The 24049-nt window shown below is 35.3% G+C and overlaps 4 protein-coding genes across 8 annotated transcripts; 1 reads left to right on the top strand and 3 right to left on the bottom strand.

Annotated features, from left to right (window-relative positions):
* Nucleotides 1-5232: 5232 nt before the first annotated feature.
* LOC119637850 (small integral membrane protein 8) lies at nucleotides 5233-6197 on the top strand. Its single transcript, XM_038034213.1, has 2 exons — nucleotides 5233-5550; nucleotides 5607-6197. The coding sequence occupies exons 1-2, from the start codon at nucleotides 5428-5430 to the stop codon at nucleotides 5763-5765; spliced, it is 282 nt and encodes a 93-aa protein (XP_037890141.1). The 5' UTR covers nucleotides 5233-5427; the 3' UTR covers nucleotides 5766-6197.
* A 164-nt stretch (nucleotides 6198-6361) lies between these two features.
* LOC119637849 (eukaryotic translation initiation factor 2A) lies at nucleotides 6362-9487 on the bottom strand. The gene is made up of 6 exons (XM_038034212.1): nucleotides 9390-9487; nucleotides 8177-8971; nucleotides 7919-8089; nucleotides 7671-7845; nucleotides 7344-7612; nucleotides 6362-7102 (listed from the first exon to the last, which is right to left on the bottom strand). Exons 1-6 carry the CDS (start codon nucleotides 9421-9423, stop codon nucleotides 6462-6464), a joined length of 2085 nt encoding a protein of 694 aa, XP_037890140.1. The 5' UTR covers nucleotides 9424-9487; the 3' UTR covers nucleotides 6362-6461.
* A 1627-nt stretch (nucleotides 9488-11114) lies between these two features.
* LOC119637867 (RNA exonuclease 4) lies at nucleotides 11115-12666 on the bottom strand. 5 transcript variants are annotated; one of them, XM_038034255.1, is made up of 4 exons: nucleotides 12574-12666; nucleotides 12401-12505; nucleotides 11767-12338; nucleotides 11115-11713 (listed from the first exon to the last, which is right to left on the bottom strand). In XM_038034255.1, the coding sequence occupies exons 2-4, from the start codon at nucleotides 12460-12462 to the stop codon at nucleotides 11430-11432; spliced, it is 918 nt and encodes a 305-aa protein (XP_037890183.1). In that variant the 5' UTR covers nucleotides 12463-12505; nucleotides 12574-12666; the 3' UTR covers nucleotides 11115-11429. The 5 variants fall into 5 exon arrangements, with proteins under 5 accessions (XP_037890183.1, XP_037890184.1, XP_037890185.1 ...); XM_038034256.1 differs by having other exon boundaries at nucleotides 12563-12640; XM_038034257.1 differs by having other exon boundaries at nucleotides 12604-12618.
* A 7422-nt stretch (nucleotides 12667-20088) lies between these two features.
* LOC119637865 (cholinephosphotransferase 1-like) lies at nucleotides 20089-22800 on the bottom strand. The gene has a single exon (XM_038034250.1). The coding sequence runs from the start codon at nucleotides 21954-21956 to the stop codon at nucleotides 21195-21197; it is 762 nt and encodes a 253-aa protein (XP_037890178.1). The 5' UTR covers nucleotides 21957-22800; the 3' UTR covers nucleotides 20089-21194.
* Between the last annotated feature and the right edge of the window lie 1249 nt (nucleotides 22801-24049).

The raw sequence follows: 24049 nt of genomic DNA, 5'->3' as shown, positions 1-24049 counted from the left end.
AATTTCATTACCAGCAAATGCAAATCTTCATGAACATTCTCGAACCAATCTCTACCTCAAAACAAAATGTCAACTTCTCTTGTATAACGTTGTTATTCCAAGAAAAGCTCCTTTTTTATTACAACAACGGATATGATATATATGCCAATGACGGTTCCGTCGGACATAATGTATCTGGCTTCTCGGTCGTGAAACATCTATCTGAAACAATACTTCGAGTCAAAGTGGAAGAGGAACTTTCCTCTACTTTTATTGAGTTGCTCGCCATTCGACATGCTATCATGGTTGCTATTTCCGATGGTATCAGACGTTTTGTTATTTTTTCCAACAGCAGGTCTGCTCTACTTCTAATAAATAAAAGAGATGCAGAAAATCAATATGTGTTTGACATTCACAAGACGTTGCACGAATCTCAAGTGGATGACTGTCACCTCGTTTGGGTACCTGGCCACTGCGGCTTTTTTTTAAATGTAAAAGCCGACTTTCATGCAGGGAGAGCTCGTGTTGATGGGACAATTTTGTCCATCAAATATGCTCCCAATCAAGCAATTCGGCCAATTCGCAACCACATCCTTCAACAGCTAAACGACGAATTTAAAGTAATCGCGCGCATTAAATCCAATCGTCTTTTCTATAAATTAAATCCCACATTTCAATTCAAACCCTTCTCTGTTTCTTCTTTTAATTCCTGGGAAATCAAAATTCTTTATAGACTCATGAGAGACTCAAAACTTCTCTGTTAGGTTGACGCTGTAACGAGAGATCAATAGCAACACAAACTCCAAACAGCAAAAAAATAACAGAGAAAAAGAGAGAAAACAAAAAAAAAAAGAGAGATTTATATCAGAGCTCAAAATTTTTGTTTGCAAAAATCAAATGAATCAAAGCGTAAACGAAAAATATTTCTTTCACTTTGAATTCACACACTTTCTTCTCACACTATAAGGCAGAATAGCCACGAAATTCAACAAAAAATTAAAATATTAATTGCCGAAATAAAATATATACGACTATACCGCGCGACAGAGTTGCCAGACTTTAGGTCTTGCCATACCGAGGTCTTTCACTGAGAGATTTGGAGTCATTCGAAACATTCCATGCACATACAGTGTCGATGATATAATTAAAAACGCCGTATTCGATATTCCGATTAAGTCCGCTGTCCGTTTTCAAAGAAAAAATCCCAGCAACAAAGATGAGTGGATTCCCACAAGCAGCATCAAAATTGGCTTCAAAGGGAGAGCTCTCACTAAGTCAATTAAATTTAATTATTGTTATTTGCCGGTTGAGTACTTTGTACCCACTTTAAAGCAGTGCTTTAAGTGCGGTAGTTACGGTTACCATAAATAAATATAATGCCGTCGTCAAAAGGAAATCGCTTCCTTCCAAATCCCCTGTCAGTTTACCCACCAAGCTTTCTCTCAATGCATCCTCCAAGCCGTCTGGAAGAAGTCTTCGACGTCTGATAATTGCAAACAACTATTTGCGGTCCTCAAAACTTGAAAGATTAATGCTCGTGAATTAAAAAAAGTATTCGTCCGATGATCCCTCATAATCTTATTAAAGAATTTGAAGAAAAAATGTCTGTCTGTGCCATTTCTTGCCCCGTTCAAGCATCCAGTACTACGAGGAAATCCGCTGGGGTTCTTTCTCAAGTTTCAACATGATATCCTTTTTACAATATAATATTCAAAGTGTCCAACGTAACCTATCGTTTTTGCATTTTCTTAAACAACGTTGATTTCTGCATTGTAAGTGAAGTTTTTCTGAAAGATGAAAATTGTTTTGCAATTAAAACCCTTTTCTGTATTTTCTTTTAATTCATGGGAAATGGGAAATCAAAATTTTTTATAGACTCATGAGTGGTCACACTTATGACAAAGTTTATTTAAAAGTGATTCGTGCTATACCATGTGATGTTTATGAAGTTTGCAATATTGTTGAGTCTGCTTAGCATCTAATCTTCAGATGTCACAGGCTTGATGGTATTAGAGATTCCTTTAGCTTCTTCAAGTTATATGGCTGTCCCCTCGATCTCTTTGCAGCAAAAAATGTACGTCATCTCGGGGAACTAACTTGCTTTATTAGAAAAGCCAATTTATCCTTTTAGAATTTTTCTTTTTCCTCCTCTTTCCTTTTTTTTTTTTTGGTTTTTTCTTTTTTTGCGTTCAATCATTTTCAATTTCCATGACATTCCTTTCCGTTTTCAGCCAAAGTTTGCAACACTGTCTGACTTCCAAGAACTCAACAAGCACACTTACACACACACACACACACAATTCCATTTAACATGCTCACTCCTGTTATTACGGCCGCTCTTATTTCTTTGTTACGGTTTATACATAATCGTGACTAAAAATTACAACAGTTTATTATTTGGACATATAAGCCACAAATCTATTGGCTTAGTCCATCTCTGTTTAACATACCAAAAAAAAAATAAATAAATAAATCGTGAGTTAAAATGTAAAAAATTGTAAGACAAGAAGAAACAAAATTAAAAGTAATTGAAACGATCAACCCCTTTTGAAGAAAGTACATTTTGCACGTTGTTTTTGTGTTCCATATGTGAACTCATTTGTGTTAAACATCGTATACATGAATACATACGTTTGTAAAATCGATTTCTTTGTATTTACGTACTTTAAATTTATGTATCTATTTTTTTATTATAGCTTTATTATGGACCGATAAGAAAAAATCAGACAATTCATCAAACATCTTGACATTGGAAGAAAATTTTGTAAGAAGTCCAAAAAATATTGAGAAGAACTCTTTGAAACCAATGGCGAACATATACTTGTATATGGGCGCCTAAACAAACTTTTCTGCGTTGTTCTTCATAATCTCAATTGGCGGTGGCAATCTTCACACGCTACTATTATGCAATCATCTTCAATTTGTCGTTGCCGTTTTGTCATCATCACTCTCATCGCTGTAATCTCCTTATTGCAAATTGTGGGCAATCCCGGCGAAAAAAGTTCTAAGAAAATAAGATTAAGATAGCGTATTACAATGTTACAAACAAAACTAAGCATCCTACAGGTGTATGTTTGCATATGAACAGAGAAAAGTAACCATGAGTGTTGATTAACGGGCAAAAGGACGGTACAAACGGACAACGTGACTCGCGGATTTAGATTATTCGTATCTTAAAATTTGGTTACAAATAATAAAATAGGTAAAAAAAGGGATTATAGCTGAACTTAGTCAGGCAACAAAAAGCATGAACACAGCTTCTTCTTCGACATCGCAAGCGGCGCCCATCGAGCAGCGAAATTAAATTTATTTATATAATAATTAATCAAAATAGTTTATTGTATTTTATAATTAAATTTACAAAATATAGTTGAAACTAAACTGCAATAAACAACATAAAGTCATCGTATGTGCCGGTATTGCTGAAGAACAAAGGCGGTGCGATGTAAAAAGATAAGCAAATATGTATAGGAATATAGTAAAACTATTGTAACTAGAGAAATTGAGATAATGAATAAAGTATAATCTAGATATCAAGAGCGACGTGTGTTCGGAGAGAAAGCTGTTGTTTTATGTTGATAAAACGCATCCTTTCCCACTTTCCTTCTATTATACTTTATATTTATTTTTTATTTATAAAGAAGAAGAAACGGGCATATATACAAAAACTCAAAAATAACGCGATATTTTGTACTTAAAAGGAACCACTTTAATGGAAATTAGTTCAGACAATCAATAGCCACAATAATTGCCATTGTTTTAAAGGCAGCTTCGATCATTTTAGGAAAAATAATAAACAGTACGCTTATGGGATGCTATACCATGCTTTTTGAGCATTTTTCTACAATTATTTTTTATTGGCACAGGAAAGCTACAAAATTTGATGCTCTAGTTCTCCCGAAAGGTTCTCAATAGGATTGAGATCAGGAAACCAACTTGGACATACAATGCCATCCAAATTATGTTCCCGAAACTATGTTTTCACCAAACTGCTTGAATGGTTCGGATCATTAACCTGCTTAAATTTCTATATATTCTAAGGTATACGACAGCATTACAGTTTTCAAAGAAATTTCTCTATAAGACGTATCAGAACTCAACATTTCAAAAAAAAAAAAAAAGAAGATGTATCACACCGACACCTTTCCAAGAACAGCGGCCTCATATCATAAAATTTACTCCGCCATGCTTCGCTGGTTTTTTAGTAAATCTAATGCAAAATTCTTTTCCCTTTGATGTGCGTTTCTTCCCGCACCGTTAACAATCAAATTTGACTTCGCTTCGTTGCTCCAAAGTATATGTCTTCACTTTTTTTCGCTGTCTCGTCCGCACCAAGTTTTATGGGCTTTGCTTTAGCCCTTCCTTTTCTCAAAGTTAACATTTCTAAGCAAAGGAACTCTTCGAGTCATTTTTCGTGATAGGTTAACAACGAATAATTATTTACGAACAGTTCGGAATAATTTGATTGGAAACTGCCCTAGACAACTTCAGGAAATCTCGCTTTACTAAATTTATCAAGCGATGATCAGAAGCAGGAGAAGTTTTTTAACTATTTTACGTTTCTTAGTACTTTTTTGGGAAGTGTAGAGCATTTGTGACAAAGTTTTGTAATCGATTTACTTATGCGGCATTAAAATTGTTAGATCTTCCCTCTTTCGAAAGTGTCCTCCTTCTTCGTTACAATGATGTGTTGAATTAATATGGTTATGAACATAAATCATTTTTCATCACTTTTTTTTTGGATGTTGAATTAAGATGAACCAACCCCACAAATTTGTGGCTTGTACAGTCCACTTTTGCAGCTACAGTTTTCATATTACAAACACCTTATGTTTTCTCAACAGTACAGAAGATGCGCCTGCTTCACTGTCCACATGAAAAAGCAACAGAAAATCTCTAAACTATTTGCAGCAAGAATTAGCTCGCGCGGGATTTTCAGTAACATATAAATCGCTGCGTGCGCTCTGTGGAAGCTAACTTCTATAATTGCTGTGCTATATAACCACAAAAGCATCGCTGTTTTGCTTGTGAATATAAATACAAGCACTAAAATTAATATCTTCCCATCTATTTTTACATGGGTGCAGGAAAACAAAGCAAGCTTCAAGTTTAATTACAAACAAATATAAACAAGCACGACTGAACGATGTAAAAGCAGTCGTTGTGTACGCTTTAAACATTAAAAAATTTAATAATCTCGTTCGCTATGAGAAAAAGAGCAACTGTGTAAAATACATATTGAATACAGGGCTGTCCTATCAACATTATATATTATTATATTATATTATATAGTATGTTTACATAAATTATCATTGAAAACCTGGTTGCACTTTAATGTTAGTAAGTGTTCCAATTAACATTTTCTTAACAATAAGCCGATTTTCATGAAAAAATCTTTAATAAAATAATTTAAAAAAAAAAAACATATTAGAGAGATTGACAATCAATATGCATAAAAAAGATAATGCAGTGAAACAGCAGACTGCTGCATACAGTCCAGGCAGTGGCATACGACAAGTAAAAACCACAAACGTATTTCGCGTGCTAAATTTTGAACTGTACGCCAAGCCGGTAAGAAATAGAAATATTCCGCCCGTCCAACTAATTGACGTTTCAATTATTGGCAGAATAAAATCATTATGTGCATTGGTTTGGCTTGCATAACTGGTGTAATGGGGTACATAACCTACATGAGGTCAAAATATGAAGATATGGGCTACTATGCGGCAATGCAAGAGGATGGACATGAAGTGTTTACCAAAAAACAATCCAAATGGGATACTTAATTATGCTTTTACTATAAATGAAAAAGTATTGTCTGTAAATAACTACCTCTTAATAAGTAAGAGAAAAACAAAGATTGCAGTATAAAAAACATTGTATGAAAACACACAATACTACATATTTATCAACCCGTTCGACTTTTCATATATTCTACGTAATGAACTTCATATATATTATTGCGCGAAGAAATATTCAAGTTCAATTTTTCGTTTCCTATTCTTACTTTCAATTTGGCAAAAATGTGTATAACAATTCAATCTCAAACTGTACCAAAAAGTAAATATGATTTTTTATTCATTTTTGTTATTGCCTTAGCAATGGTTGTCATTTTTCTTTGACTTACAATTGAATCTTTAGATGGCGTTTTGGTGAGCGTTTAAGAAATTAATAAAAATATGTAGAAACGAAAAAAAAGTTATTCGTTTAATAAGATTTTTAGAATTTGTTATTTTGAAATAAAAAAATAAAAATACATTCTCATTAAAAAAGTCGAAAAAAATTGATTCATTTCGTTTTTGGTAGACATGGACCATAATTACATGCCCGCAGTACAGAAACAAAACATGATTTACACTGAAGTAGACAATAAGAGAGACTAATAGATGAGGGGGAGAGTGGGTTAAAAGCGAGAAAGATATTAGCAATGTGTGTGCACAAAGGTTTTTCTATTTGGGAAATTTCCAAATATTTGAGTTAAATTAGGCGGACAGTTTTAAAGCTCTAAGTTCTTCTAAAAACTTTGCCTCCATCGAAATTTTGTTCAGTTGATTTAATTCCAAGACTTCGCCCTGCTCCTGACGGGCTTTAAGTTTTTTAATATCTGATAATTTTTTGGCAACATTGCGTATTTTTTTTTCTTTCTCTGGATTAGTAGCCTTTTTTGAAGATTGATTCGTCTGTAACGAATGCTGCTGAGATAATTTTTCTTGCTCTTGCGTCGGCTGTGGATTCTCCTGCGTGTTGTTATTGGTAACAACTAGATTGGAATTATACTCTGCTATTGGAAGAGGGCGCCTTTGGGGCTGTCTTTTTTGTTGCTTCTGCTGTGGTTGTTGACGGCGTTGGTTAGGGTTGCGCTTTTGTTCACCTCCATTGCCTGTACCACTGTTGGCGTTGGCTTCATTATCAACTACTGATCTTCCCAGTGTATCACCGCTCGAATTATGGGCCTTGGTTGAGAGTACAGAAGCGCTGACTCCTATGTTATTAGCACTATTTATATCATTGTTTTGATCGACTTTTTTAGTTTTAGATTTATTGCCTCTTTGATTTTGTTGCGATTTTTGACCGCCCGATCTTCTGTCGCTTTTATTGTTGTTGGTTTGGGAGGAAGAATAGCCTTGAATGACACAAACAAATATATATTTATATTTTTGTAACTCAAAAAAATTTATTTTAAAAAGTTTCGAGCCTAAAAACTCAGTGCCTTTTTTGGCTACTGTATGGTAGGTATCGATTTTTGCAATAGTTTTGATGAGAGTTCCAAGCGTCATGAATGTTTTCTGCATTGCCCGAGGAACCTGACCGCAGAGGCGGGTATTTCAGATCATACTGCTTTTGCCAAAATTTTCTTTGATTACCTGGTGGTAGTCCTGGTATTGTACAAAGAGGCTGTATCAATTTCTCTGGATTTTTTCCTTCCTTCTTGAGTCGCAAATGTGGTGGAGTATATGCCTTTTTGCTTGCCTCTGGTTGGCTGGATTTAATACCCTCCTGCTTAGTTTTGGTGATTGTAGGTTCGGTGAAGGCGTTATCAGCAAACTGTTGCCATTCCACTGCTAATAACTCCTGTCCTTGAGGCCATATAGTTTCATGCATTAAAGCTCCGGAATAATGATAAACTTTGAAACTGAGAATTACAAAATATTTTTTTTTTCTATTTTCTTTTTGTCCTATTACGGACTTACCCATTACCGATACGTAATCTTGGGGAAGTAGTTGCAGTGACAAAGTATTCACCATTTGGATTCCATTCAAAGTGTGTAGTATCAGGACACTTAATGTTTGCTAATTTTTCTTTCATCTTAACATCCCAAATCTCTACGTTTCCTGGTAAATTACCAAAACCTGCTAAAACGACTAGTGCGAAGGGGTTAAGAAAACCGAAACACAAAAATTTTTATAATAAAAACATTTTCTTTAATAAAAAGGATATGATTTCCAAACGGATTGAAGTAGGCGCAGTTACGTGGCCCCTCCCCAAAGTCAAAGATCACATCACATCCTAAATTGTAAAGCGCGGCTTTAGAAGGCATAAAACCATACACTACTACAAATTCTGTAGCTTTGGGGTTCCATTTGACACAGTGAACTGGACCATCTTTTGCTAAATCATAAATTGAGAGGACGAAATGTTCACACACATACATGCATACGCGCGTACATTCGTTACGAAATCTTCCGAATGACTTACCCAATGGAACTGAACATGAGTCTCCTTTGGTGGCAAGAAAATGCAAAGCTTGGTTGCCGTAATATGAGGCCCCACTCTTGTCGACCTCGGTACTAGTTAACAACAAGAGACCGGAGCCGCGTTTATTCCATAACATTTCCACCCGGTCTGCATTGAAGAAGTTTTTGCAAGCCAGTGGCTGAGTGAAACACGAATAATTGTAAAGCTTACACATGGATGGTGCTCCTTTGGTGCCAGGTGTATACAATGCGACATACGGCGGACTATTTCCCGGACCGACTGAAAGTACAGCACCCCTTATGCTGTCGATCCTTAAGGCTGTTGCTTTAAAGTCACTTGTACCCGCAGACAAATCGTAAAATAGAGCCTTACTATCCACTACTAAGGCAAAAAGTGACTCATCTGATGACCATGAAGGTTCCCAATCAGTTTGCTTCTTGTGTACAATGCTGAAAACTTCTTCGCCAGTAGCAATGTCATACACGAACATATTTGGCGAACCTTCTGGTATATCTTTAGAGATTGCGTACAGTTCCCAGGTGCAAATGTAATTGCCACGCGGTGAGAATTTAAGATAGAAAGCTTTCGGACGTGGCAGTATACATTTCAGCTGCCAGTCTTGCGTTTGCATTATCTTAACTTCGTGGCCATTCGAGTAGGCAAAATATCGTCCCTCTGGGCTGAATGAAATCGATCGAGAATTCTTCGTCTCCTCTCGTGGAAGGTTAGACTTGTGCTCGTACGGCTGCTTTGGCCCCGACGAAGCCCATAGTTCTATTCCCACGCTAGAGCGAACTATTAGTCAATTAAATTCAATCAACAAAGACAACTATGTGAAAAACAGAATGGAAGGAATACGAATAGTATTGAAATCTGGAAAAAATACATAATGGCAGTCTCAACGGCCAAAGATTTCTCAACAAATCGAAATAAAAAACCTTTGATGCCCCAATGGACATTTATATGCATCAAACCCAATGTGACACACTTGATACCCCCATATTGAATGGATATAAAAACAGATAAACATTTGACATACCAATAACAACTACGATGGCAATGAGTAATGAAAAAATTTTTTGCTGTCACAAATTTTGCAACGCATTAGCCCGAGTCTTCTATATAATTTTACATAAGCATTGAAACCACCACATGATTCAACCACGAAGTTTGCTTAATTAAATAGAAAATAATAAATTAAATATTTTTTTACTTGCAAGCAAAGGAGAAAAGCCGTCCACAGCCATAGTCAAAATTCTAACCAGCCTTGCCACGAACAGAAATTGCAATGTAATATTCTAGATTTATATTAAATAGGGTTACTATACCAATAGAAAAATTGTAACAAAGTGTATCGAAGCAACCAAATTTGTTTCACTTAACGATAGATAACTATGGCACAAGTATTTCGAAGTATTACAAGATATTCGTAATACAATTGCAGAATTGTGCTGAAAGTAAAAAACAACTGGAAAGGTCAATACAGGTAGCTAAAGTTATATAAAGAAAAGATAGCCGTTAACATTGGGATGTATGAGGAAAATAAGAAACTATTCGAATTTCGACAATGATACGATCTTGATTCCTTTGAGAAAAAAACACAAAATAACGTACTAATATATACTTCTTCTTCTTTCTATGAGTGACTCGTTAGGTAAGTTTAAAAGTTCCTTTCCTTAGAATTAAATTTGCTAAATTCCATGTTTCTTGATTACCAACTTTTTCTTATTTTCTTCCTTTTTCATTTTTATTTCATTTATCAATTATATGCTTTGATTTTGTTTTTATTAAATTTATTGACAAAAATGATATATCTCTAAAAAAGTTTAGAGAGATTTGAATAACCGTCGTATTTTATTTTTTTGGTTAAAAGATAACGACTTCGAATTTTTTAATGAAACTGTGATTTTATTGGAAACTAAAAATTGAATTGAGTTGGCAGCCATTACTATCTTTCAACAGCCGGTTTAAAAAATATTTAAGCATTTTTTGGGAGAAAAGGTTGAATAATATTTCTTTTACCCACTTAAGACGTTCATGATAAGCTTTCAAAGCACGAGGAATTAATTGAGGATATATTATAAAAGAAACAAAAAAAAAAAGCCGAAAATATAGAAAAGATACTCTTCAATTGGTTTATGCAACGCATGAAGGCCAATTATGAATATTGTATATATGACGAGGAAATGAATTGTATGGAATGGATTGATAGCCATCAGAATGAATAGAGACAAAGCGCCTTTAGATATTTTTAAGGTTAATTTGGCAAGAAACGTAAAACGCCATTTACAATAGACCAAAGCATTTACTTGATTGTTTAGAAAAAGTGCTTCAAGTCTCTATTCTTTTTTTTTTTCAGAAGTCTCTATTCTTTGTGATTTACATATATCCGATAGAAAATTCTTATGAACTATAAAACATGTGTTCAATATTTAGTATATTTTCCCCAAAAATACTGATTTGCGATTAAATTTGATACATAGAATTATTTAATAGTAAGGTAAAACCTGGTGATAAACATTTAATGTATTCAATATACTCACAATATTAGAAAGTCCTCGTATTGGCGATAAAAAAAATTAGGTGTTTGAGATGTAATTTACGATCTATATCAGATCACATTTTGAAATTCAGTACGAAAATTCATTAGAGAGATTTTCAAGTTCATTTAAAGTTGGACCAATCTGTCTATTGGCATGGGAATATATAAATGTTACGTATACCAATAAAATTAGCTACTTTCAAATGCTTCAACCAACAGTTCCACTTCCTCCAAAAATTAAGCAGCCGCACCCGTACATAAATCTTAGTTTTATGATAACTTAATCCAAGTTATGACAAAAATGACAAGATGTACATAAGAATTCGTTTTGAACATCCTACGGATCCACTTCGAAATTTGAAATTGCTTAAAAAAAGTCGTTGGAGATGACCGACATTCCATAATAAGAATTAGATGTTTTTATTCAAGCCAATAAACCAATGCAATTACTTTGCATGATAAAGGTATCAGTTGTAGCAACTAGTGTCTAATATTTCTTGCATTTAGTTTGAGAATTGATTTCATTTTATTACATTACATAAATTATAATAATTACAAGGACGATTAAAAAAGGTATATGGAAGAAAACATAAGGTAGTTATCGCGCGAAATGTACCCCTATTTACATTAATTAAAACAAATCAATAAAGAAATTACAAATTGTTTGAAATCTTCCATACCACCATGCACAAGTCAATATTCCTCCGGAATCTACGTACGATTCTTCTGCTTTCTAAAATGGTTTTCCCAGTCAAAACTTAGTTTATTATAAATTTTCATTGCAGCACGAGCATCCTCAATAGAATTATGTTCCCCTGATTGAATATCTAAGCCGAGAATAGCATGTGTAATACATTTTAAACTTGGTGTTCGTCCGTTTGCTACAAGTCGACACAGAGGTTTATAGCGTGCGGTGTCACGAATGAGCGGATAGGGATGTTTTATTTGGAGCACACCTAAATCCTTTGCTATACCATGACCCACGAGGATTTTTCCTAAAAAAGATTTTAATTTATGTATTAGCTACGACTTAGTAACAGGTACAAACCTTGAATTAGTTTTTTGACTTGATCTTGCACATCATGAAAATCATCGCCGTTTTCTATATTATGTGGTCTTATGCCCGAAATACTTGTTCGATAATCTGTTACCATTTCACAGGGTTTGACAAATTTGTCGAGAAGTACTTCGCCTCTCTTGTTTACAATAGAAACACGTGCTAGCATATCTTCTTGGCCCTTGTAACCCACACCAACCATTTCACAATCCATGGCTACGTATTTATTTTGCTGAGCAGTTTTGCGTTTTTGTCGTTGACTTAAAGATGGCATTGGGTTATTTTCCAAGTTAACAACGCCATTGGATTCATAAGATTGGTTTGTTAGATATGCGTACCAATGACAACCAGCAGCTTTTCTATTTGCGTTATTCACCGTAAAAATATTATTCTGCTTCTTATGGCCTGTATTATTACTATCGCTGACTTCTTTCATTGTACCCAAACTGCTATCCATAATAATACTTCTCTTCTCCTCTGTCACTGTTTTATTGGCCGTTAGTTGTTTGCCATGCTGACGACTTTCGCGCGAATTGCTTTCATCTTTTGTTGATCCACTGAAACTAAAAATAGTCACTCTAGCCTGACTAGTTTGGAGAAATACTAAACAACAGAGTGCTTCTACCTTCTCACTTCCATTTTGAATTTATGCTTCCGTATTCCTGCGCTTGCAACATCTGCTTTCATTGTTTCATCTCAAGTTCTATACAAAAAACCAAGTTTATGAGCCCTATATGAACGAAAAAAAAATAAAAAAAACCAAAGGAAACAAGGTGGAATTAAATACAATAAACTGACAACTGCTTTTTGGAAATCTAATTTCCATACGATCTGTTAGAGAAACAAAACCACGTAACAACGATTCCGCCAATTCCGATACACAACAATAAATAATAGATATTTCTATATTTAGAGTTGCCATTATTTAAGAAGCCTAACTTTTTCACAAGTTACTATGAAAAATATCCTGCACGTTCAATGCAAAGTTTTAAATTAATATGACGATAACCAAGTTTCATTTTCGATCTTCGACCTTTTTATTTTTATGCACGTATAAGAGAACCATGAAGCGCTCTCTCAAAAGTGTCAAAGTATAAGCAACATTGCTGACGCCTTGCATTAGTATTACGTGTTTAGAGTTGCATTACGTTAAAAATAAAATTAAAACTCTGATTTCTATATGCAAGCACATAGTTTTATTATTAATTAACATTCGCATTTCATTGACACTTGATACAACACGTCGTCTCTGCGAACGGCAGATGGATAATAATTGTGTTTTACCGGTGTGAGTGAAAAAAAAGAGAATTTAAATATTTGAGAAAAGGAAAAGAGTAATAAAATAACCAAAGAAAACAATTTTAAAGACAGAAAAGGAGGGAAGGAGGAGGAATCTCTCGTGAGAGAAAAATTAAAGAGCAATACATATATTACATTTTTTGTTTTTCGTTGCGATTTCTTTTTTTCTTTTTTGGTGTTTCCCGTGATAACAACCAAAACAACATCAGCCCGTCTCCCTATGGATACTGGGTCTGACCTTATAACTACTGATAGAGACTGTTTTGAAGATTTTTACATGAACGCTACTGGGCACACCAAGAAATCGAGGATGGGTGAGAATAATATTCTTTTATCTGCTAACGGAGAAGCTAACGCAAACGTTTTAATTGCGCCTAGTAAACAGGCTACCGACAAGACCTCTGATTTGGGTGCCACAGCCGCCCCAAATCTCGAGATTAATTTGTACGATTGCCTTTCAAACTGCAATTTTGTCGTTTTTGTCGAAACGTGCGCGGACGCAGAAGAAAATCGCATCAATATTAACTCCAATCTCTATTTCTATGATTACTTGAAGGATTTCGGTATGTACGGCTTAAAAAAATTAAAAGGTGTCAGCAGGGGTAGAGCCAAACTTCTTTTCAGCTCCGCTGCCAATGCCAACAATTTTGTTATGAATAATGAATTTAATAAAAATAATTTAAAAGCGTACATACCGAGGTCGTTCACTGAGAGATTTGGGTTTATTCGAAACATCCCATGCACATATAGTGTCGATGATATAATTAAAAACGCCGTATCCGATATTCCGATTAAGTCCGCTGTCCGTTTCCAAAGAAGAAAGCCCAATAACAAAGATGAGTGGATTCCCACAACCAGCATCAAAGTTGGCTTCAAAGGGAGAGCCCTCCCTAAGCCAATAAAATTTAACTAGTGTAATCTGCCGGTCGAATACTTTGTACCCACTTTAAAGCAGTGCTTTAAGTGTAGCAGATACGGTCACGTATCTAAATTCTGCAAAGTCAAAGAGAGCAGGTGCCTTAACTGTGGAAAGTCTCCGAAGTGTGTAAATTGTGAGGCGATGAAGTGCTTGTCCTGTGGCTCAGGTGAGCACAACGCTCTCAATAAGTGCTGCCCTAATAGGGGAATTGAATTAAACATCAACAGGATAATGGCGATTAAAAATCTTTCGTATAAAGAGGTCAAAGAGAATTTTTCCGAAAATTATTTCGAATGTCTCGATGACAACACTTATGACGGCAATTTTCCTCCACTGGGGAACACGTCTGCAATTTCGACCAAGGATGATAATCAAAATGCCAACAAAATCTTAACCAAAAATAAATACAATGCTGTCGTCAAAAGGAAATTGGTTCCCTCCAAATCTCTTATCAATTCACCCACCAAGCCTTCTCCCAATACACCCCCCAAGTCGTCTGGAACAAGCCTTCTTGGACCGAAAATTTCAAACAACTATTTGCGGTCTTCAGAACTTGAAAGATTAATTCACGCGATTCAAGAAAGTATCCGTTCGATGGTCCCTCACAATCTTATTAAAGAATTTGAACAAAAAATGTCTGTCAGTGCTATTTCTTGTTCTTTCAGGTTCTTTCTCAAGTTTCAACATGATATCCTTTTTACAATATAATATTCAAAGTGTCCAACGTAACATATTTTTTCTAGATTTTTACTTAAACTCAAACAAGATCGATTTTTGTATCTTAAGTGATTTTTGTATCTTAATTGTTTCGAAGTTAAAGTTTCGAATTATGCCTCAGCCACCAAATGCCGAAATGATGGCTATGGTGGTGTTAGTATATTACTTAAGAAAGGTGTCAATTTCAGACGTATTCCCTATAACTCTGCCGTTGACATCATCATCATCAAAACCATCAACCTGAAACCGAATCTTTTCATAGCCTCATGCTACTTTCCACCCAGTCTTGATGTGCAAACCTTTCGTGATGAGATTCAGAGATTATGCGACTTTCTTGACGGTGAACAAAACGTGATTCTAGCTGGAGATTTCAATGGAAGACACCGCCTGTATGGCGATCAAGTCTCTACTAACAAAGGCAAAATCTTTCTAAATGCCATCAATTCCAGCAGTTTCAGTGTCTTAAATAATGGCAATACTACCTTTCACTGTAATCGGAGCGGTCGCACGGCGAGCAGTGTCTTGGATCTAACTTTCTCGAACTCAACTATTTTATCTTTCAACTGGACCACGTCCAATGTTTCCATTGGCAAAAGTCAGCACTCCCCCATTATATTCCACAATTGTAACAATTCCGTCAAGAAAATAGAAAGTTTCATTTCACGCAACTTCCTTATGGACCGTCTGTCTAAAGTTGATCTTCCTTCTGATTTATCATCAATTCAAAGTGCCTTTCAGTCTGTGATCATGTCTGCCAGAACCAACTTCCCTGACATTGAGTCCTTCTCACCTAAACCTTGGTGGAATCCTTCACTGTCAACACTTTTCCGCAAATACCAAGCTGCAAGAAAAAAAATGAGTAAATATGCCAATCCAGCCAACTACATTGAATATATGAAAACACTGAAAGAATGGAGGTCTGCAGTTAGAAAGGCGAAAAGAACACGTAGAGCTATCGCGATTAAAGATTTATGTGGTAACGGCAACCCATGTTCTTTCTGGAACTATATCAACGGTCATCGACATTCTAGTCGAAAATTAAGCGGTTGTGTTGTATGGAATGGCCGTGATAATAAAAAATACTTAGATATGCTCAAGAGCTACATTCCAATTGTTAATCCTATTACAATGCCTTCAATTTCTTTTAGCAGTATCAGTAACACACCCTTTTCATTGCATGAGCTAATGTATGTTTTACATTCCACAAAGAGAGCTACTGCTGCAGGTCGTGATGGAGTCAAGTATGACATGCTCACAGCACTGTCTGGAGGAAGCTTTAGCATGCTTTTGCATGCAATTAACAACTGCTGGTCCACCAACTTTATACCCTCTGATTTGCGTTGCATCAAAATAGTTCCCATTCCCAAACCAGGTAAAGACTTAAATGATTTAAGTAGCTTCAGACCAATTTCACTAATATCCGTATTCATAAAGACCATTAACCTCATGGTTAAGGAGAGACTAACTGCTTTCCTGAAAACTAAGAACATTATTCCAGCTCGGTCTTACGCCTATCAAAAACGCAAATCTACGAGTATGTGCGTTAATGAATTGTGTTTTCTCATAGCCAGCTTAAAAAAAGCAGGGAAAAAGGTTGTCATGCTCTCCTGGACATTAGCAAAGCCTATGACTGTGTCAACTTGATTAAGCTCGGTAGAATTCTCCTAAACTTTTCGATTCCTCTTCAAATGCGCTGTGGATACTTAATTTTTTATCCAAGCGTGTGTTGGTGATGGGTACCGAAAAAGTTGAAATATGCGGTAGTATCCCACAAGGCAGTTGTTTAAGCCCCATACTCTTCAATTTATACGCAGCTTCTTTGCATGATCTTCAAGATGACAAAACTCACATTTTTCAATATGCAGACGATTTTCTAATCGTATCTGCGGACTCATCTTTTCCAGCAGCTGTCAATAACCTCTCGATGAAAGCGAACTTGTTTTTCGATGCACGCGCTGATCTTAATTTATATTTTAACCCCAGCAAGACAATCACTATTTATTTTGCCAAAGGTTCTAAACGTGAAATCAGACTTCTTATCAAAGGTACCCAAGTTAATCAGGAAAAATCTCTTCGATTTCTTGGGAGAATTTTAAATGTCAGCTTAACCTTTCGTGGGCATTATGAAAAGGCGTTCAAAGATTGTCAGTCTGTATGCAACATCATCAAACGCATGATAAACAATCAGGCAGGCTTGCCTCCCAAAAATGCTTTGACCGTTTACAAATCTCTAGTCAGGTCCAAAATTGAATTTGGACATTCCACACGTTGCAATTTCCCAAAATATATTGAGAAACTTATACAAGCATTTGAAAACCGAATGTTGAAGCGTTGTACTGGACTGACCCCCTCAACTCCTCAACATATTCTCAATGTTATATCTGGTGAATGGCCAGTTTCCGAAAGAGCCCTTTTTTGCACTGCCAAGGAGTTAATTAAAGTCAAGATGATAAATCCTTCCTTTTTTCAGGAAATTATATCTCTCAGTGACACTGCCACTTGCAGCTATACTTTTTGCTATCAAAAACTTCGTCATATTTTTGATAAGTTAGATTCAATTCCCCCCTTGAATTTCATTACCAGCAAATGCAAATCTTCATGAACATTCTCGAACCAATCTCTACCTCAAAACAAAATGTCAACTTCTCTTGTATAACGTTGTTATTCCAAGAAAAGCTCCTTTTTTATTACAACAACGGATATGATATATATGCCAATGACGGTTCCGTCGGACATAATGTATCTGGCTTCTCGGTCGTGAAACATCTATCTGAAACAATACTTCGAGTCAAAGTGGAAGAGGAACTTTCCTCTACTTTTATTGAGTTGCTCGCCATTCGACATGCTATCATGGTTGCTATTTCCGATGGTATCAGACGTTTTGTTATTTTTTCCAACAGCAGGTCTGCTCTACTTCTAATAAATAAAAGAGATGCAGAAAATCAATATGTGTTTGACATTCACAAGACGTTGCACGAATCTCAAGTGGATGACTGTCACCTCGTTTGGGTACCTGGCCACTGCGGCTTTTTTTTAAATGTAAAAGCCGACTTTCATGCAGGGAGAGCTCGTGTTGATGGGACAATTTTGTCCATCAAATATGCTCCCAATCAAGCAATTCGGCCAATTCGCAACCACATCCTTCAACAGCTAAACGACGAATTTAAAGTAATCGCGCGCATTAAATCCAATCGTCTTTTCTATAAATTAAATCCCACATTTCAATTCAAACCCTTCTCTGTTTCTTCTTTTAATTCCTGGGAAATCAAAATTCTTTATAGACTCATGAGAGACTCAAAACTTCTCTGTTAGGTTGACGCTGTAACGAGAGATCAATAGCAACACAAACTCCAAACAGCAAAAAAATAACAGAGAAAAAGAGAGAAAACAAAAAAAAAAAAGAGAAATTTATATCAGAGCTCAAAATTTTTGTTTGCAAAAATCAAATGAATCAAAGCGTAAACGAAAAATATTTCTTTCACTTTGAATTCACTCACTTTCTTCTCACACTATAAGGCAGAATAGCCACGAAATTCAACAAAAAATTAAAATATTCATTGCCGAAATAAAATATATACGACTATACCGCGCTACAGAGTTGCCAGACTTTAGGTCTTGCCATACCGAGGTCTTTCACTGAGAGATTTGGAGTCATTCGAAACATTCCATGCACATACAGTGTCGATGATATAATTAAAAACGCCGTATTCGATATTCCGATTAAGTCCGCTGTCCGTTTTCAAAGAAAAAATCCCAGCAACAAAGATGAGTGGATTCCCACAAGCAGCATCAAAATTGGCTTCAAAGGAAGAGCTCTCACTAAGTCAATTAAATTTAATTATTGTTATTTGCCGGTTGAGTACTTTGTACCCACTTTAAAGCAGTGCTTTAAGTGCGGTAGTTACGGTTACCATAAATAAATATAATGCCGTCGTCAAAAGGAAATCGCTTACTTCCAAATCCCCTGTCAGTTTACCCACCAAGCTTTCTCTCAATGCATCCTCCAAGCCGTCTGGAAGAAGTCTTCGACGTCTGATAATTGCAAACAACTATTTGCGGTCCTCAAAACTTGAAAGATTAATGCTCGTGAATTAAAAAAAGTATTCGTCCGATGATCCCTCATAATCTTATTAAAGAATTTGAAGAAAAAATGTCTGTCTGTGCCATTTCTTGCCCCGTTCAAGCATCCAGTACTACGAGGAAATCCGCTGGGGTTCTTTCTCAAGTTTCAACATGATATCCTTTTTACAATATAATATTCAAAGTGTCCAACGTAACCTATCGTTTTTGCATTTTCTTAAACAACGTTGATTTCTGCATTGTAAGTGAAGTTTTTCTGAAAGATGAAAATTGTTTTGCAATTAAAACCCTTTTCTGTATTTTCTTTTAATTCATGGGAAATGGGAAATCAAAATTTTTTATAGACTCATGAGTGGTCACACTTATGACAAAGTTTATTTAAAAGTGATTCGTGCTATACCATGTGATGTTTATGAAGTTTGCAATATTGTTGAGTCTGCTTAGCATCTAATCTTCAGATGTCACAGGCTTGATGGTATTAGAGATTCCTTTAGCTTCTTCAAGTTATATGGCTGTCTGCTCGATCTCTTTGCAAAAAATGTACGTCATCTCGGGGAACTAACTTGTTTTTTTTTTCCTCTTCTTTCCTTTCTTTTTTTCTTTTGTTTTTGCGTTCAATCATCTTCTATTACCATAGCATTCCTTTTCGTTTTCAGCCAAAGTTTGCAGCTCTGTTTGACTTCCAAGAACTCCACAAGCAGAATTACACACACACACACACACAATTACACTTAACATGCTGGCTCCAGTTATTACGGCCGCTCTTTTTTTTGTTACGTTTTGTACATAATTGTGACTAAAAATTACGACAATTTGTTATCTGCACATATAAGCCACAAATCTATTGGCTTAGTCCATCTCCATTCAACATACCGAAAAAAAATAAAAAATATTATTAATTAATATTGATAAAGCGCGATAAATATTATTAATTAATATTGATAAATAATAGAAACTCATCAACTGGATATAATGGTCTTATCGCCAACTGGTCTAATCCATTTTACTCAGCAAAACAAAACAACAAAATAAGTAAAATGTTGTTATTAAAGAATAAAGTATTATTATTATTATTATTATTATGAATTTCGCCAGACAAATAAATTCTAAGACTAAACTCTTAAAGGCACTAGCATCTAAGGCTATCGGCCATTATTAAAAACTCTACCGCATTTGAGATTCGAACCCACGACCACTGAGTTGCTAGTCGAGACTCTTGCCTACTGGGCCACAAAGGCGGATAAAAAAAAGAATAAAGTAATGTTGAGAAATATATATAGATCAGGCGGAATAATTTCTTTGCTTATACTATGCTATTTGGCAGTAGAGGAAAATCGAAATTGGGCGGAAAAGGTATCTTATAAGACGCTTCACATCTTCGTATGTTGCGGAAAATATGTAAGCATACGATTTTATACATTCGTCAACAAAGTAAATAAAAATATATATATATATTGTCACATATGGATTTCTAAAAAAGTTTCGCGTCCCAACAGGCTTTCGAATACCTCTCAGGAAAAATTGGTATGAGTGATGGCATAAGGAGAATCTATATGCTTCTAGTGAACCGTTTAACCATTATTTTAGAGTTTTCGGGGTCTGTACCTATCAATATAATATAGCTTCTGCACTTTCAAACGGAATTGTATTGAAATAAAAAATATGAGGAATAAATCCGCATAAATGACAATTAAAAAGCTGGGTTTTCATTTGATTTTCAGAAACTGATTAAAAAGAAAAAATTTAATTTTAAAATACTATACATTCACTTTAGGTAAATTCGTTTATATACTAAACAAAAATACAAAATTGAACTTCACAAATTAATAAAATGAATGAAAGTAAAGGCGAAAATTGAGTTACGCGGTCGAAGTAAATCGATCTTTTCCTTAGGTAGCTGGAACGTGGAGAACGTCACTGTCTATATCTTCCTGTCTGTGTATAGGAAACTATTAATCGCATTAAATTTTAAGAAAACTCGGAAGTACCACTTTAGGATTGGAGGCGTATGAGACCAATGTACATCCCTTTGCTGCGCTAGCTAGTTCGTGAGATGTGAGAAGGGTTCTATATTTTCGGCTCATTGACACTCCTCGGACTGTTACAGTTAAAAGAACAGCACATACATACATACTTACCCTTTAACGAACACACGGATGAACGTAAACTAACTTAGCGAACGGACTTCCCTTGCGTCCCTGGGATTTTTTGCACCCGCCCTGACTATGGTTTTCTTCGGCCCATGATGGCTATGGCAGACCGCGAGTTTGGGTCCGAAAGCCCCTTAACTACTTTCCTCTCAAATTTAAGAAAAACTATACTTTATTCCATTTTTTTCTTTTGTTTTTTAATCAATACTTAATATGTTAAAATATGTAATAGGTAAGCATTAATTTCTTTAGTTCTACTTATGTATATGGACGTTTATGTATATATTTATAACGTTTATGTATAATAGATATAAATTTTTTTTTTTTATAAACTGTGATGAATATAAATATATGTGGCCACACTTACTTGTTTCGGGAAAATAGTTATATATATTTAAAGAATAAGGTTGTATAAGGTCACAATTCTCTTTAAAATACGCAGGATAATAATTATTATTATAAGTCTTTAGATGATGAGTGGGGACATTTTTATCGCTAGAACCGGTGGTAAATGCGCTACTCATATTCATGCCACTGCATTGATTGACGCAATGCGTGTTGGATAAGGTATGGCCAATAGATTTATATGCAAACGACTTGTGCACAGTTCCGCAGTAAGTCCTGAATAGACCAAATGACCAGAATAACCATTTTCCTGGGATTACGCAATTAAAATATTGATTCAGGAACAATAGACCTGAACCCAAAAGAGGCCAATCCAAATATTCCATTTCGTCTTTGGTCAAATGAGCAATAACCAATTTATAGGTTACTTTAGCTGCCACCAAGCCGACTACTATAAAGTATAGAGAGAATTGTTCCACAAAGATTATCTCTGACAATTTCTGAGCAACTAAAAATGCCGGTAATATTACTAGCGTCAAAGATATTCTAGGCGAACAGACGCTTCTGACGGCCATTGTGGATCTATTTTTACCGCATCCTTCATTCTTCACGACGTTGGTATAGCGTGCAATGAATAAAAGATCAATGCCAAACGCAAAATATAGAGGCATATTGCGCGCTTCACATCCAAGATATCTTAGCTCCGTTAACCATAATTTCGGAACAAATGTACACCAACGAACGTTGAATTGAGCTTCATTTACTTCAGTTTTTCGCGAACGTAACCTGCCCGAGACATACTTTTGCCAATCGGCGCTATCAAACAAACCAGTAGCACAAAAACACTAGAAGAATAACCAGTCAGGATAGTGGCTGAACTGTATACAGGCCGTAATAAAAAGACCGGATATGGAATCGCAACCATAATCGAAAAGCTATCTCAACGGCGAAGATGTATTTGTTCGTCTGGCTTCTTTTTCGTTGATTAATTCTACACTTCGCGATGGAGGAGTTATTCCGCCTTGACTGTATCCCACTAATATTAAAGTTGTGACATTTACTATTAGGCCGTAATTTAATTCAGTTCTAACCGCAGGGAGGTTTTTAAGGCCAAACAATTCCACCATAGTCGTAGCCAAGGATCTAATAGACTTGCGTTACGACATTGACATTTGTGTTCCGAAAGTCTTTCCAGCTGTTGTGTGTTTAATATGCAATTCTCTTTGTATGGGAACATAGATTTCTTATTCATCGCTGGTAATAATGTTATGATTTTCAGCACATGGTATTCATGTGCTACCATAGATTCGCAGGATATACAATTTTTTTATAAATAATTCATTTGTATTACTTTTTATTATTTTTTTGATTATTTGAACGAATATTCTATATTATCTCCATACAAACTACACTGAATAGAATGTTTAGAAAATACCCTTTTCTTAATTTTTTTGCACATCAGCACATTATTCTGATTGCATTTCTCTTCTTTTATTGTTTTTTTTTTAGATATTAGAGTAACTTATATTTAAGTAAAATTGTCAACTTTCGTTGAAAATTCGAAGAAAATTTCTACAATTAATTGATTAATTCGTTTACTCTTTTTTTTTTCATCGCAAACTATCCCAAAGTAAGCAAGCTTGACCATCCTTTCTTTTTCCTTCCTGAAAAATCGTAGTAAACCAAAAAACCCAAAAAGAAATTACGTTAAAGCATTATCTTTCGCTGTCAATTTCCTTTGTGCGTGAGCTTAACAAACTATGTAATGCAACAAACATTATTTGTTAAGTCAAACTTACACATTGCACGTGTTGCGATGGAACGACTGAAAGACATACTTAATCTGGGTTAACCGTTGCACCACTCTCTTTTGATTTTGCAATTGTTTTTCGTTATATCGTTGACCACTCTCATCGTGCCTCCTAAGCAAATCCAAGATATGCTTTATGCTTTATTTATGCTTTTATTACAGCTTATCATTTAAAATTCTACCAACAAACCGAAGAGATTTCATCTGATTAACTTTAGTTCCTTTGATAAAGAGCCTAAGTTCGGTATAGAGTGTTTGGCAAAATAAATAGTATTGGTTTTGCCATGATTAAAATACAAATTAAGATCGTCACTTGCATGGAAAAAGCAGCTGCAATTAACAAATCATCAACATATTGACATATATAGGTTTTATAGTCTTGAAGATCATGCGATTTACCTGTATTTAGATTGAAGAGTATAGAGCTCGAGCAACTGCCTTATGGAATACCCCCGTATACTTCAACTTTGTCTATGCCTATTACCAACACACTCTTGAATGAAAAGTTTGGTATCCACGGAGGTAATTAAAGAGGGATTGAAAAGAATTCTACCAAGCCTTATCAAGTTGAGAAAATTATCGGTTTTGCTGATATCCAGGGAAAGCATAACAACCATTTTGCCATCTGTCGTTAGACTAGCTATGAGAAAAGATAGTTCATTAACGCATATATTCGCAGATTTGCGTTTTTGACAGGCGTAAGAACAAGCTGGAATAATGTTCCCAGTTTTCAAGAAATCCATTAGCCTCTCCTTAACCATGAGATTCATAATCTTTATGAATACAGGTATTAGTGAAATGGGTCTAAAGTTGCTTAAATCATTTAAGTCTTTATATGCGCTAGGAATGGAAACAACCTTTACGCATCGCAAATTCGAGGGTATAAAGTTACTAAAGCCAATAGTTATTAATTGAATGCAAAAAGACAATCAAGCTTCTCCAAGACAGTGACCT

This window comes from Glossina fuscipes, unplaced genomic scaffold (genome assembly GCF_014805625.2).
Source record: "Glossina fuscipes isolate IAEA_lab_2018 unplaced genomic scaffold, Yale_Gfus_2 61, whole genome shotgun sequence".
NCBI classification, from domain to species: Eukaryota; Metazoa; Arthropoda; class Insecta; order Diptera; family Glossinidae; genus Glossina; species Glossina fuscipes.
Note: the sequence above shows the minus strand (reverse complement) of the source record. Positions and strands in the feature narration are given on the sequence as shown.

Coding starts and splice junctions, on each gene's coding strand:
- LOC119637850 (XM_038034213.1), top strand. CDS start 5,428: ATGCATAAAAAAGATAATGCAGTGAAACAGCAGACTGCTGCATACAGT. Junction 5,551..5,606: donor TTGAACTGTACGCCAAGCCG/GTAAGAAATAGA, acceptor AATTATTGGCAG/AATAAAATCATTATGTGCAT.
- LOC119637849 (XM_038034212.1), bottom strand. CDS start 9,423: ATGGCTGTGGACGGCTTTTCTCCTTTGCTTGCAA. Junction 7,846..7,918: donor CTTCAATCCGTTTGGAAATC/ATATCCTTTTTA, acceptor ACCCCTTCGCAC/TAGTCGTTTTAGCAGGTTTT. Junction 7,613..7,670: donor AGATTACGTATCGGTAATGG/GTAAGTCCGTAA, acceptor TGTAATTCTCAG/TTTCAAAGTTTATCATTATT.
- LOC119637867 (XM_038034255.1), bottom strand. CDS start 12,462: ATGAAAGCAGATGTTGCAAGCGCAGGAATACGGAAGCATAAATTCAAA. Junction 12,339..12,400: donor TTCAAAATGGAAGTGAGAAG/GTAGAAGCACTC, acceptor GACTATTTTTAG/TTTCAGTGGATCAACAAAAG. Junction 11,714..11,766: donor AGTCAAAAAACTAATTCAAG/GTTTGTACCTGT, acceptor AATCTTTTTTAG/GAAAAATCCTCGTGGGTCAT.
- LOC119637865 (XM_038034250.1), bottom strand. CDS start 21,956: ATGCCTCTATATTTTGCGTTTGGCATTGATCTTTTATTCATTGCACGC.